The 14,819-nt window shown below is 52.0% G+C and overlaps 1 protein-coding gene across 2 annotated transcripts in view; it reads right to left on the bottom strand.

Annotated features, from left to right (window-relative positions):
- The window catches only part of LOC116955861 (limbic system-associated membrane protein-like), a 768,583-nt gene that overhangs the window by 295,885 nt on the left and 457,879 nt on the right, over nt 1-14,819 (bottom strand). The window contains exon 2 of one of the 2 annotated variants that reach the window (XM_076053714.1): nt 11,716-11,857. In XM_076053714.1, the coding sequence (XP_075909829.1) occupies nt 11,716-11,857 (142 nt within the window). Of the gene's footprint in view, nt 1-11,715; nt 12,154-14,819 lie in introns of those variants that run through there. The other variant, XM_076053713.1, reaches the window with a different exon arrangement.

Genomic DNA, 14,819 nt, shown 5'->3' with positions numbered 1-14,819 from the left:
ACACACAGCACACACACAGCACACACACAGCACACACACAGCACACACAGCACACACACAGCACACACACAGCACACACACAGCACACACACAGCACACACAGCACACACACAACACACACACAGCATACACACAGCACACACACAGCATACACACACAGCACACAGCCCACACATAGCATACACACAGCATACACACAGCACACACACAGCATACACACAGCACACACGCAGCACACACACAGCATACACACAGCATACACACAGCATACACACAGCATACACACAACACACACAGCATACACACAGCACACACACAGCATACACACAGCACACACACAGCACACACACAGTACACACACAGCACACACACAGCACACACACAGCACACACACACAGCATACACACAGCACACACACACACAGCACACACACAGTACACACACAGCACACACACAGCACACACAGCACACACACACAGCACACACACAGCACACACACAGTACACACAGCATACACACAGCACACACACAGCATACACACAGCACACACACAGCATACACACAGCACACACACAGCATACACACAGCACACACACAGCATACACACAGCACACACACAGCATACACACACAGCATACACACAGCATACACATAGCACACACACAGCATACACACAGCATACACATAGCACACACACAGCATACACACAGCATACACACAGCACACACACAGCATACACACAGCATACACATAGCACACACACAGCATACACACACAACACACACACTCCCCTACACACACACACAGCACACACACAGCACACACACTCCCCTACACACACACACAGCACACACACAACACACACACTCCCCTACACACACACAGCGCACACACACAACACACACACTCCCCTACACACACACAGCACACACACAGCGGGGTTGGGTGAATAAAAATTCACAGCACACACACTCCCCCTACACACACACACAGCGCTTACACCACATACACAGCACACACAGCGCACACAGCACACACACACAGCATACACACAACACACACACCACAAACACAGCTCACACACACAGCACACACACACACACCACACACACAGCACACACACTCCCCCTACACACACACACACAGCACACACACCACACACACACCACACACACACCACACACACATCACACACACAGCATACACACAACACACACACACCACACACACAGCTCACACACACACACAGCACACACACACCACACACACAGCACACACACTCCCCTACACACACATACACAGCACACACACCACACACACACCACACACACATCAAACACACAGCTCACACAGACAGCACACACACACACACACACACACAGCACACACACTCCCCCTACACACACACAGCGCACACACCACACACACAGCACACACAGAACACACACAACCCACACACAACACACACAGCACACACACAACACACACACACAGCTCACACACACAGCACACACACACAGCACCACACAGCACACACACAGCACAAACACTTCACACAAACACCACACACACACCACACAGACATAGACACGCAACACACACACACAGCACACACAGCACACACAGACAGACACACAGCACAAACACTCCACACAAACACTCCACACACACACACCACACACACAGACATAGACAGGCAACACACACACACACAACACACACACAGCTCACACACACACACACTCCCCTACACACACACACCATGCACACCCCCCCACCCCTACACACACAGCACAAACACTCCACACAAACACCACACACACACCACACACACACAGACATGGACACGCAACACACACAGCACACACACACACAGCACACACAGACAGACACACAGCACACACACTCCACACAAACACTCCACACACACACACCACACACACAGACATAGACACGCAACACACACACACAGCACACACAGACAGACACACACACACTCCCCTACACACACACACCATGCACACCCCCCCACCCCTACACACACAGCACACACACTCCACACAAACACCACACACACAGACATAGACACGCAACACACACACACACAGCACACACACACACAGCACACACAGACAGACACACAGCACACACACACACACTCCCCTACACACACGCAACACACACACACACACCCCCTACACACACACACCATGCACACCCCCCACCCCTACACACACACAGCACCACACAGCACACACACAGCACAAACACTCCACACAAACACCACACACACACCACACACACACAGCACACACAGACAGACACACAGCACACACACACACACACACTCCCCTACACACACGCAACACACACACTCCCCCCTACACACACACACAGCGGTAACATCTGTGATTACTCCACGAATGTAAATAGCAGCCGCAGCGAGTCGTAGTGTCCGGGGGTCTGCGTTGTGGGGGCGTGTGTGACGGACGCAGAGGGCCCAGCTCAAGTGCTCGCTGCTACTGCTGGGGCCGTCTGGAACGTTCTCTTCCCTGCCGATATCACTGTGTGATCGTCATCATCATCGTCACCTGGATCGACGAACTCACGTCTTTAGATCTGCTGGTTGTTGTTGTTGTTGTTATTGTTGTCGTGTTTAGATAGTCGCCCTATTCCCCACGCCATCTCCGATTGGCACAGTTGGCTACTTACGGTGCGAAATAAGTTCGACATACATGCACTCCGCTATATATTACTGTAAACTACGCTACTATACACTACACGAATACACAATGCACCTAGCACTCCTATGCACCACCGATATACACTGCACTGCTATAGGCTACACTGGAATGCACTACGTTATTCACTACAGCACTTTAGCCTACACTATTATACTCTACACTATACACTACACTACTTTACACTACACCACTATACTCTACACTATACACTACACTACTTTACACTACACTATACAGTACTTTACGCTACACTATACACTACACTACTTGACACTACACTACTATACACTACACTATACACTACACTACTATACACTACATTATACACTATTATACTCTACATTATACACAACACTACTTTACACTACACTATGCATTACACTATACACTACACTACAATACACTACACTGTATACTACACTATACACTACTCTATACACTACACTACTTTACACTACACTATACACTACACTACTATACACTACACTTAACACTACACTACTATACACTACACTATACACTACACTACTTTACACTACACTATACACTACACTACTTTACACTACACTATACACTACTATACACTACACTATACACTACACTACTTTACACTACACTATACACTACACTACTATACACTACACTATACACTACACTACTATACACTACACTATACACTACACTACTTTACACTACACTATACACTACACTACTTGACACTACACTATACACTACACTATACACTACACTACTTGACACTACACTACTATACACTACACTATACACGACAATACTTTACACTACACTATACACTACACTACTTGACACTACACTACTATACACTAATCTACTATACACTACACTATACAACACTATACACTTTACACTACACTACTTGACACTACACTACTATACACTACACTATACACTACACTACTTGACACTACACTATACACTACACTATACAACACTATACACTTTACACTACCCTACTATACACTACACTACTATACACTACACTATACACTACAATACTTTACACTACACTATACACTACACTACTTGACACTACACTACTATACACTACACTATACACTACACTACTATACACTACACTATACACTACACTATACACTACACTACTATACACGCCCGCCCCCCTCGTCACACGGCGTCACAAAAAGTCAGACCCCCCCCCTCAAATTTGACGTCACAAAGCTTTGCCCCCCCCCCAAAAAATAATAATATTTATTTATTTCCATTTAAAATAAAAACATGCTCCAAATCGCTTTAAACTATTGTCACATTGTAGTTGCCTATTTAATGTGGCGCTGCACTCTGATGTTGTAGTAGAAAACATTTATTAATAAGTCTATTTTATTTAATAGAACGTGTTTGTCTGTATTCATTTAAAGTTGCGCAATTTTGATGTGACGTCACATTTCTCAACCCCTCCCCTCCCACCGCCTCGTCACACATCGTCACAAATGTCTGACCCCACCCCCACCCCCCGCGGCCACGCCCAGCCAGGTGCGTGACGTCATTCATGGACGGCCCCCTGAGTCACGGATGGCGACGTACGGTGCGAAAAAAGTTCAGCAATCGTAATAGGAACACGACCTCTCAACGGCATGATCTAATCGCTCACCCGTCACGCGAAGTCAACTCGAGGCGACTATCTTTTTAAAATTTATATATTCTTAGCTCTTTCGGTAAAGTCACGTTGAAGGGAAACAATAACATAATAAAAATTTATATATATTAAACAATAAAAAAAATTCTCACGACGTTTCGACCATAACGCAAACGGTGATCATCAAAGTTGGTTATACTTATGTCATGCACATCTGATGATCACCTGTTTTGTGTTATGGTCGAAACGTCGTGAGAATGTTTTTTATTGTTTCATATATATTTTTTTTAATTATTTTATTGTTTCCCTTCAACGTGACTTTACCGAAAGAGCTAAGAATACGATATTACTGCAGTCACGAAAGCTTTAAATCAAAATTGATCGTTTTTATTATTACAACGCTTTTATTTAACTCGCTCTGTCTGTTGTTGTTGTCATTGTATCCTCAAATCTTGTAACTCAAATTTTAAACCACTTCCCAATGTGATATCGACTGCAAACTCGGTTATACTTATGTCATGCTGATGGCAATACTATATTCTATCATTAAAAAAGTGTAAAGTATATATATTTTTTTAAACGTAAGATGTTTCGGCCTTGGGTCTGATTGTCCACCGTCAACTGACGTTGGCTGTAATTGCCCACGGTCCACTAACGTTACGGCCCCACGCTTTTATTTTTAGTCAGTTTAAACAAGAGTATAATAAACATATATAATGCAAAGTACTTGAACAGAAAAAAACAAAAACAAATATTCTTAACTTTTTAATAATTTCATAAAAGCGTGTTTTTAAAAAAAAGTTTTTGTTAAATATATATACTTAAGACTACATGATGGGGGAGTATCTTTGTCTTTGTGGTCAACACCACGCCTGGCTTGCCTTTGTCTTCCCAGCGGCGATGTTAACTGCTACTACGACACACAAACAAGCCCCCACAGCAGAGAATCATTCGCGTATGAACCAATAACGATGGCGATTGGTTCCACGGTCCCATTACGTTACGGCAAGCTTCTAGGCCCACATCCTAGGGGTCGTGGAAGTTCTTCCATTGCTGCAGTACATTCATATATTTTTTCATAAAAGCGTGTTTTTAAAAACAGGTTTTAAAAAAATATATATATATACATATACACTATTTATTTCATTGAACCAGGTCAAGCCATCACTGAGCTGTTGCTACGTAGCTCTTTGTCAGAAGCCACCCGGCCACCATAGATGATCTCGGCTCGACCACGTGGTGTTATCATCAAAATGATCACGTGGGAGACGCAAAGCAGGAGCCCAAAAAATGGCTGCGAACACGTGGCGTCGGATTCTGTAAATGTGGAGAGGGGGAAAACCCGGAGGGAGCCGGAGACAAATCCACGCGAACACGGGGAGAGAGAGACACGCAGACTCAGGACCTCCTGGAAACCAGTTATATTAGTGGCGTAGTAACTACATTATCAGTGGTGTAGTGACTACATTATCAGTGGTGTAGTGACTACAGTATCAGTGACGTAGTAACTACAATATCAGTGGTGTAGTGACTACATTATCAGTGGTGTAGTAACTACATTATCAGTGGTGTAGTAACTACATTATCAGTGGCGTAGTGACTACATTATCAGTGGTGTAGTAACTACATTATCAGTGGAGTAGTAACTACATTATCAGTGGTGTAGTAACTACATTATCAGTGATGTAGTAACTACATTATCAGTGGTGTAGTGACTACATTATCAGTGGAGTAGTAACTACATTATCAGTGGTGTAGTAACTACATTATCAGTGGTGTAGTGACTACATCATCAGTGGTGTAGTGACTACATTATCAGTGACCTAGTAATTACATTATCAGTGGTGTAGTGACTACATTATCAGTGGTGTAGTAACTACATTATCAGTGGCGTAGTGACTACATTAGTGGTGTAGTAACTACATTATCAGTGGCGTAGTAACTACATTATCAGTGGTGTAGTAACTACATTATCAGTGGTGTAGTAACTACATTATCAGTGGTGTAGTAACTACATTTTCAGTGGTGTAGTAACTACATTATCAGTGGTGTAGTGACTACATTATCAGTGGTGTAGTAACTACATCATCAGTGGTGTAGTGACTACATCATCAGTGGTTAACGCTGTAGGGGGCTCTAGCTCACACACAAATCCAGCCTGCTGTACATCACCACAGTAGTTTACCTCGTTTCGCTATGAAGTTATCGCTCTAATCTTCTATATAAATGAAGACCTTAGTCCGCACGTCTTAAAATACACCTCAATTTAGTGCTTCCTGACAAGGTAGAAAGCTCAAATTTGGTACACAGATTTTTCAGGACACATCTAACAGCGACGTATCTGAAAATTATTCGCTTGCAGGCACCCAAATATCGATTGTAATTGCCCCTTGAGCGTCGTTTGTGTGCCTGATGTCATTCAGAGACCGTTCGACGTTTAAAAACATGTCCTTTGATAGAGCGTTAAAAGGGCAAACACCATGAAAGCAAGAATCGTTGGGGTTTTATCTTTAACGGGGTTATTTTTTTTTAGCTATTTCGGATTGAAGCGGTTTGGAACGCAAACCATCTACACCGTGCCATGTTTACATCTGCGTAATTCGACAGGGGAGCTTACCACTCAAAAGATAATTAAGTTGACGAATGTTTGTTCTTTCTAATAACAACAACAACAATGAAAACAGCGTGATCTTCAAATCTAGGCGCGTGAGTCTTTAAATATACTGAACGTTCGGGTGGAAACGTTAGTACTGGTCCGATCGTAGATCTACAAACTTAAACAAAACACCACCGCATCAGCTTCATTGTTACATTAATCGAAAACTTCTTTGACTGGCGACGAAGCGAACCGGGTTAAGAAAAGACGTGGGGGAAAGAGGAAACACAAAAACACACCGTTAAGCCAAAGCAATTTCCATTTCAACAGAAAAAAAAAAATGCAAACCAGCGTCTTACGAATGTCGGTGTCACTCGTTGTCACGACGCCGTTCATCGGACGATTTTAGTTTGAAAACAAATCTCGTGGTGGTGGGGGGGGGGGTTGGGGGGTCAAGTCGCTCCCCCCCCATCCCCCCCACTGCCCCCCCCCCCCCACACAACCACCACGCACTCAGACAACGATACGCAGAGTCGCTCACGTGGTCACGCGAGTCACTGAACAACAACAACAAAACAACAACAACAACCGTAACCGAATAACAAAAACGCTCGTCGATTGCAAGACGCAGATTCATCAAATATTTTTGTCTTTCTTGGGGTGTGTTGGGTGTTGGGTGGGTGGTTGGGTGGGTGGGTGGTGGTGGCGAGCAAGGCAGCGAACAACAACAACAAAGAATAAGAAAACCACAGCAAAAGAAGACGACGATTGAAACGTGCAAGATCGCACGCTGATCGGGCTGCACATACAGCAGCAGCGGTGGGCCATCGATTCGTTGGCGCATTAACATTGCACCATCGATGCCACACAGCAGGGGAATGATCACAGTTGCACATCGCATTTGGCCGTGTGTGGGAATTCTCCCATCAGGCTCCCTCCCCTCCCCTCCGCCTCCCTCCGCCTCGTCCCCCTCAATCCCTCCCTCTACATACTGTCACTCAAACTGACTCCACCACCCACTCAAACCATCACACACTTGACCCAACCACCAATCACCACCAACGCGCCTGTCACAAACTCGCTGCGTCTCCACTCCCGTCTCTCCTCCTCTCGGTCTCTCTCAGGCTCCCATCGCCATCCCTTGTCCACTCCCATCTCATTCCTCCTCTAAACTCTCTCCCTCTCGCTCTCTCGCTCTCTCTCCTCCATCTCCCGAACCCACTCCCTTCGCATCTCCCCCCTCTAATCGCCTCATCCCTCCTATCATCGTCTCAACTCTCCAACTCTAAATCTGACCCCTTCCCCACTCTCATCTCCTCCCCTCCCCTCCCCCCCCTCCTCCCCTCCCTCCCTCACCTCCCTCCCTCCACTCCCTTCCTCTACTCCCTCCCTCCACTCCCTCCCTCCCTCCCTCCCCTCCCTCCCTCCCTCCCTCCCCTCCCTCCACTCCCTGCCTCCCTCCACTCCTCCCCTCCCTCCACTCCCTCCCTCCCTCCCCTCCCTCCACTCCCTCCCCTCCTCCCTCACCTCCCTCCCTCCCTCCCCTCCCCCTCCTCCCTCCCCTCCCCTCCTCCCTCCACTCCCTCCCTCCCTCCCTCCACTCCCTCCCTCCCTCCCCTCCACTCCCTCCCCTCCCTCCCTCCCTCCCTCCACTCCCTCCCTTCCTCCACTCCCTCCCCTCCCTCCCTCCCTCCCTCCCTCCCCTCCCTCCCTCCCTCCACTCCCTCCCTCCCCTCCCTCCACTCCCTCCCTCCCTCCACTCCCTCCCTCCCTCCACTCCCTTCCTCCCTCCCTCCCCTCCCTCCCTCCCTCCCTCCCTCCCCTCCCTCCCTCCCTCCCTCCACTCCCTCCCTCCCTCCCTCCACTCCCTCCCTCCCTCCCTCCCTCCACTCCCTCCCTCCCTCCCTCCCTCCCTCCCCTCCCTCCACTCCCTCCCTCCCTCCACTCCCTCCCTCCCTCCACTCCCTTCCTCCCTCCCTCCCCTCCCTCCCTCCCTCCCTCCCTCCCCTCCCTCCCTCCCTCCCTCCCTCCCTCCCTCCACTCCCTCCCTCCCCTCCCTCCACTCCCTCCACTCCCTCCCCTTCCTCCACTCCCTCCCCTCCCTTCCTCCCTCCCTCCCTTCTCCCTCCCTCCCTCCCTCCCTCCCTCCACTCCCTCCCTCCCTCCCCTCCCTCCACTCCCTCCCTCCCTCCACTCCCTCCCTCCCTCCACTCCCTTCCTCCCTCCCTCCCCTCCCTCCCTCCCTCGCTCCCTCCCCTCCCTCCATTCCCTCCCTCCCTCCACTCCCTCACCTCCCTCCCTCCACTCCCTCCCACCCCTCCCTCCCTCCCACCACTCCCACCACTCCCTCCCTCCCTCCCACCACTCCCTCCCACCCCTCCCTCCCTCCCTCCACTCCCACCACTCCCACCACTCCCTCCCTCCCTCCACTCCCACCACTCCCACCCTCCCTCCCCCCCACCAGACACCCCGCCTTCTCCCCACGTGTCCACAGTCACCTTATCGTCATTCAGCACCACCCCCCCACCTCGCCCCCCACCTCGCCCCCCACCTCCCCCCACGTGCCCCACTCGCTTGAACTCGACAACAGTGAACTTGACACCCCCCCCCCCACAATCCTCCATCTCCCCCCCACAACCTCCCCCCACACACCTCCCCCCACCACCTCTACCCACACAACTCCCCCCACTATCACCCCTGTCAGCTCACCACTGCCCCCCACCTCCCTCCCCACCAACCCACACGCGGCTGCGCTAACCTCAGCCACCACCACCACAACCACCACCACCACCACAACCAACCACCACAACCACCACCACCACACCACCACCATCACAACCACCACAACCACCACCACAACCACCACAACCACCACAACCACCACCACCACAACCACCACCACCACCACAAACACCACCACAACCACCACCACCACCACAACCACCACCATCACAACCACCACAACCACCACCACAACCACCACCACCACCACCACCACCACCACACCACCACCACCACACCACCACCACAACCACCACTACAACCACCACCACCACCACAACCACCACCACCACAACCACCACCACCACAACCACCACAACTACCACACCACCACCACACCACCACCACACCACCACCACCACCACACTACAACCACACAACACCCACCACCACAACCACCACCACCACAACCACCACCACCACAACCACCACCACACCACCACCACCACCACCACAACCACCACCACCACACCACCACCACCACCACACCCACCAACACCACAACCACCACCACCAAACCACAACCACCACCACACCAACACCACCACCACACCCACACCACAACTACACCACCACCACCACAACCACCACCACAACCACCACCACCACCACAACCACCACCATCACAACCACCACAACACCACCACAACCACCACCACCACCACAACCACCACCATCACAACCACCACAACCACCACCACAACCACCACAACCACCACAACCACCACCACCACAACCACCACCACCACAACCACCACCACAACCACCACAACTACAACCACCACCACCACAACCACCACCACCACAACCACCACCACCACAACCACCACAACCACCACAACTACAACCACCACCACCACCACAACCACCACCACAACCACCACCACAACCACCACAACCACCACAACTACAACCACCACAACCACCACAACCACCACAACCACCACCACCACAACCACCACCACCACAACCACCACCACCACAACCACCACAACCACCACCACAACAACCAACACCACCACCACAACCACCACCACCACAACCACCACCACAACCACAACTACAACCACCACAACCACCACCACCACAACCACCACCACCACCAACACCACCACCATAACCACCACAACCACAACTACAACCACCACAACTACAACCACCACAACCACCACAACCACCACCACAACCACCACAACCACCACCACAACCACCACAACCACCACAACCAACCACCACCACAACCACCACCACCACAACCACCACAACCACCACCACCACAACCACCACAACCAACCACCACCACAACCACCACCACCACAACCACCACAACCACCACCACCACAACCACCACAACCAACCACCACCACAACCACCACCACAACCACCACCACAACCACCACCACAACCACCACAACCACCACAACCACCACCACCACCCCCTCCCCAAACACCTCCACCACCCACCCACCACAACCACCACCACCACAACCACCACAACCACCACCACCACAACCACCACCACCACCACAACCACCCACCACCACCACACACACCTCCCCCCACACCTCCACCAACCACCCCCAACACCCCCCCACAACCCCCCACACCCACTTGAGCACGGCGGGGTCTCCATCCCTCCACAACCCCCCACACACACCTCCAACCACCCCCCCACAACCCCCCACGCGCCCACACTCACCTGTACCCACCCACCCCCCCACCACCACCACCCCCCACCACCCCCCCCACAACCCCCCACACCCACTTGAGCACGGCGGGGTCTCCATCCCTCCACAACCGCCCACACTCACCTGTACCCACCCACCCACCACCACCCCCCCACCACCACCCCCCACCACCCCCCCACAACCCCCCACGCGCCCACACTCACCTGTACCCTCCCACCACCACCACCACCACACTCACCTGTACCCACCCACCACCACCACCACCGCACTCACCTGAGCACGGCGGACTCTCCCTCCCGCACGGTAACGTTGTCCGTGTGCCCCTGCTGCTGCTGCTGTCCCTGCCCCTGCTGCCCCTGCTGCTGCCCCTGCCCCTGCTGCTGCTGCTGCCCCCCGAGGCTTCGGGTTGGGTGGCCTGCGGGCAGAGCGCACAGCAGGAGGAGGAGGAGGCGCACGGTGAGGGCGGGCAGGGACGAGATGAGCGGGCAGAGGCCACGTGACCACGACGAGGTGCTGCTGCTGCTGCTGATGGTGGAGGAGGTGCTGCTGGTGGAGCTGGTGGAGGTGGTGGAGGTGGTGGTGGAGGAGGAGGTCCCAGCTGTCGAGCGAGAGTCGATCGCCATCTCGGAGGTGGTCAAGTCCGGGATGGATCGCGATGGTTGGAAGGGGGTTGGGGAGGGGCTGGGGGTGGGGGTGTGTGTGGGGGGGGTCCTCTTCTTTCCTATTCACGGACGAACGAACACGTGGGGCTCCTCTTCCTCCGGGGGGTCCTCTTCTTTCCTATTCACGGACGAACGAACACGTGGGGCTCCTCTTCCTCCCTCCTCCTCCTCCTCCTCCCTCCTCCTATTGATGGAGGAATGGAGAAGGCGACTGTTGACAGCTCAACGAAGCACGCGACTCCTTCCTATTGAGAACGAACGAGGTGGACGTCCTTCCTATTGAGAACGAGCGAGGTGGACGTCCTTCCTATTGAGAACGAACGAGGTGGACGTCCTTCCTATTGAGAACGAACGAGGTGGACGTCCTTCCTATTGAGAACGAGCGAGGTGGACGTCCTTCCTATTGAGAACGAACGAGGTGGACGTCCTTCCTATTGAGAACGGACGAGGTGGACGTCCTTCCTATTGAGAACGGACGAGGTGGACGTCCTTCCTATTGAGAACGGACGAGGTGGACGTCCTGCAGCAGCGCAGGAGATCGTCAGCCACCACAAATTCCACACGGGGCCACGCTGCACGTGGTGGTGGGTGGTGGTGGGTGGTGGTGGTGGTGGGTGGTGGTGGTGGGTGGTGGTGGGTGGTGGTGGGTGGTGGTGGTGGTGGGTGGTGGGAGGGATGTGGGGATAGCCTGCAGTCCCTGTGCAACGTTACCCCTTAATCACTCTTCCTGCTCTTCAGTCACTCTCTCTGTCTCTCTGTGTGTCTCTCTGTCTCTCACTGTCTCTGTCTCTCTGTGTGTCTCTCTCTCTGTCTGTCTCTCTCTCTGTCTCTCTGCCTCTCTCTGTCTCTCTGTCTCTCTCTGTGTCTCTGTCTGTGTCTCTCTCTCTGTCTCTCTGTGTGTCTCTCACTGTCTCTCTGTCTCTCTGTCTCTCTCTGTCTCTCTCTCTGTCTCTCTCTGTCTCTCTGTGTGTCTCGCACTGTCTCTCTGTCTCTCTCTCTGTCTCTCTCTGTCTATCTGTCTCTATCTGTCTCTCTGTCTCTCTCCCTCTCTCTGTCTCTATCTGTCTCTCTCTGTCTCTCTCTGTCTCTCTCTCTGTGTCTCTCACTGTCTCTCTGTCTCTCTCTGTCTCTCTGTCTCTATCCCTCTCTCTGTCTCTCTCTCTGTCTCTCTCTGTCTCCCGCTATCCCCCTCGTGCGTCCTGTAATCAGTCCAATTCACTCCCCGAGGTGGCGCCTGATGGCGAATCACGAAAGTCGCTCCTGGTTGTATGGACAGAGTGCAGCAAGGGGCCGCTGCAGATTGATGGTTTGATGCCACACGGGCAAGCCAAGTATCCTGGATCAGAGTCCTCCTGCTCCTCCTAATCCTCCACGCATCCTAGCCGGCTGGCTTCGAGGCGTATGCTGTGTCAACCCAATCTCGTTGTAGGGAATCTCAGGGGATTTCGCGTTCCCTATCTCACTCACTCGCTCGCTCGCTACTTCCTCAATCTCGCTCGCTATGTAGCGCCTCTCTCGCTCTCTCTCTCATCTATCTCTCTTCTCTTACTCTCTAGCTACTCTTTCTCTCATCTCCTCTCTACGTCTGCTCTCTCATCTCATCTCTCTCTCTCTCCTCTCGCTCCTGGGGCGGACCAATGCCTCGTGCCAAGATCGCGACCGCTCCTTCCAGAAACCGACGGGAGCAGCGCGAACGCGCTGCTGCTGATGATGATGATGATGCTGATGATGATGCTGCTGATGATGATGCTGCTGATGATGATGCTGCTGATGATGATGCTGCTGATGATGATGATCTTGGCGATGACGCTGTCGCCAGCGTTGATGTTGTTGCTGTTATTGACGCTGCTGCTGCTGCTGCTGTTGTTGTTGAGAAAGAACGGCAGATGGTGATGATGGTGATGATGGTGATGATTTGGAGATGTCGGAGACGGGAATCCAGCGAACGCATGAACTGCCGTCTGTGCAGTTGTATGGCTTAGTAAATGCCAGCGCATTCTCTCGCTCGATCTGCACACTCCCTAGACTCCTCCCTACCACTCTCTCTCTCTCTCTCGCTCTTTCTCTCTCTCGCTCTCTCTCTCTGTGCATTCTCTCGCACTCTCTCCCTCCCACTCTCTCTCGCTCCATCTCTCGCTCCCTCTCTCTCGCTCTCTCTATCTTCACTCTCTCGCTCTCTCTCCCTCCCACTCTCTCGCTCTCTCTATGCTCTCCCTAGACCCCTCCCTACCACTCTCTGCTCTCTCTCGCTCTCTCTCTCTCTGCACTCTCTCCCTCCCACTCTCTCTCTGCACACTCTCTCTGCACTCTCTCCCTCTCTCTCGATCTGCACTCTCTCTCTCTCTCTATGCTCTCCCTAGACCCCTCCCTACCACTCTCTCTCTCTGCTCTCTCTCGCTCTCTCTCTCTGCACTCTCTCCCTCCCACTCTCTCACTCTCTGCACACTCTCTCTGCACTCTCGCTCCCACTCTCTCTCGATCTGCACACTCTCTCTCTATGCTCTCCCTAGACCCCTCCCTACCACTCTCTCTCTCTCCTCTCTCTGCACTCTCTCCCTGCACTCTCCCTCCCACTCTCTCTCGATCTGCACCCTCTCTGTGTCGCCCTCTCTCTGGCACCTCCCGTGTCTGTGTGTGTGGTGTGTGGAGTGTGTGTAGTGTGTGTAGTGTGTGTGTGTAGTGTGTGTGTATTGTGTGTGTAGTGTGTGTGTATTG

The sequence above is a fragment of the Petromyzon marinus genome, chromosome 62, assembly GCF_048934315.1.
Source record: "Petromyzon marinus isolate PM22_M1 ecotype Great Lakes invasive population chromosome 62, UKy_Petmar_22M1.pri1.0, whole genome shotgun sequence".
NCBI classification, from domain to species: domain Eukaryota; kingdom Metazoa; phylum Chordata; class Hyperoartia; order Petromyzontiformes; family Petromyzontidae; genus Petromyzon; species Petromyzon marinus.
Note: the sequence above shows the minus strand (reverse complement) of the source record. Positions and strands in the feature narration are given on the sequence as shown.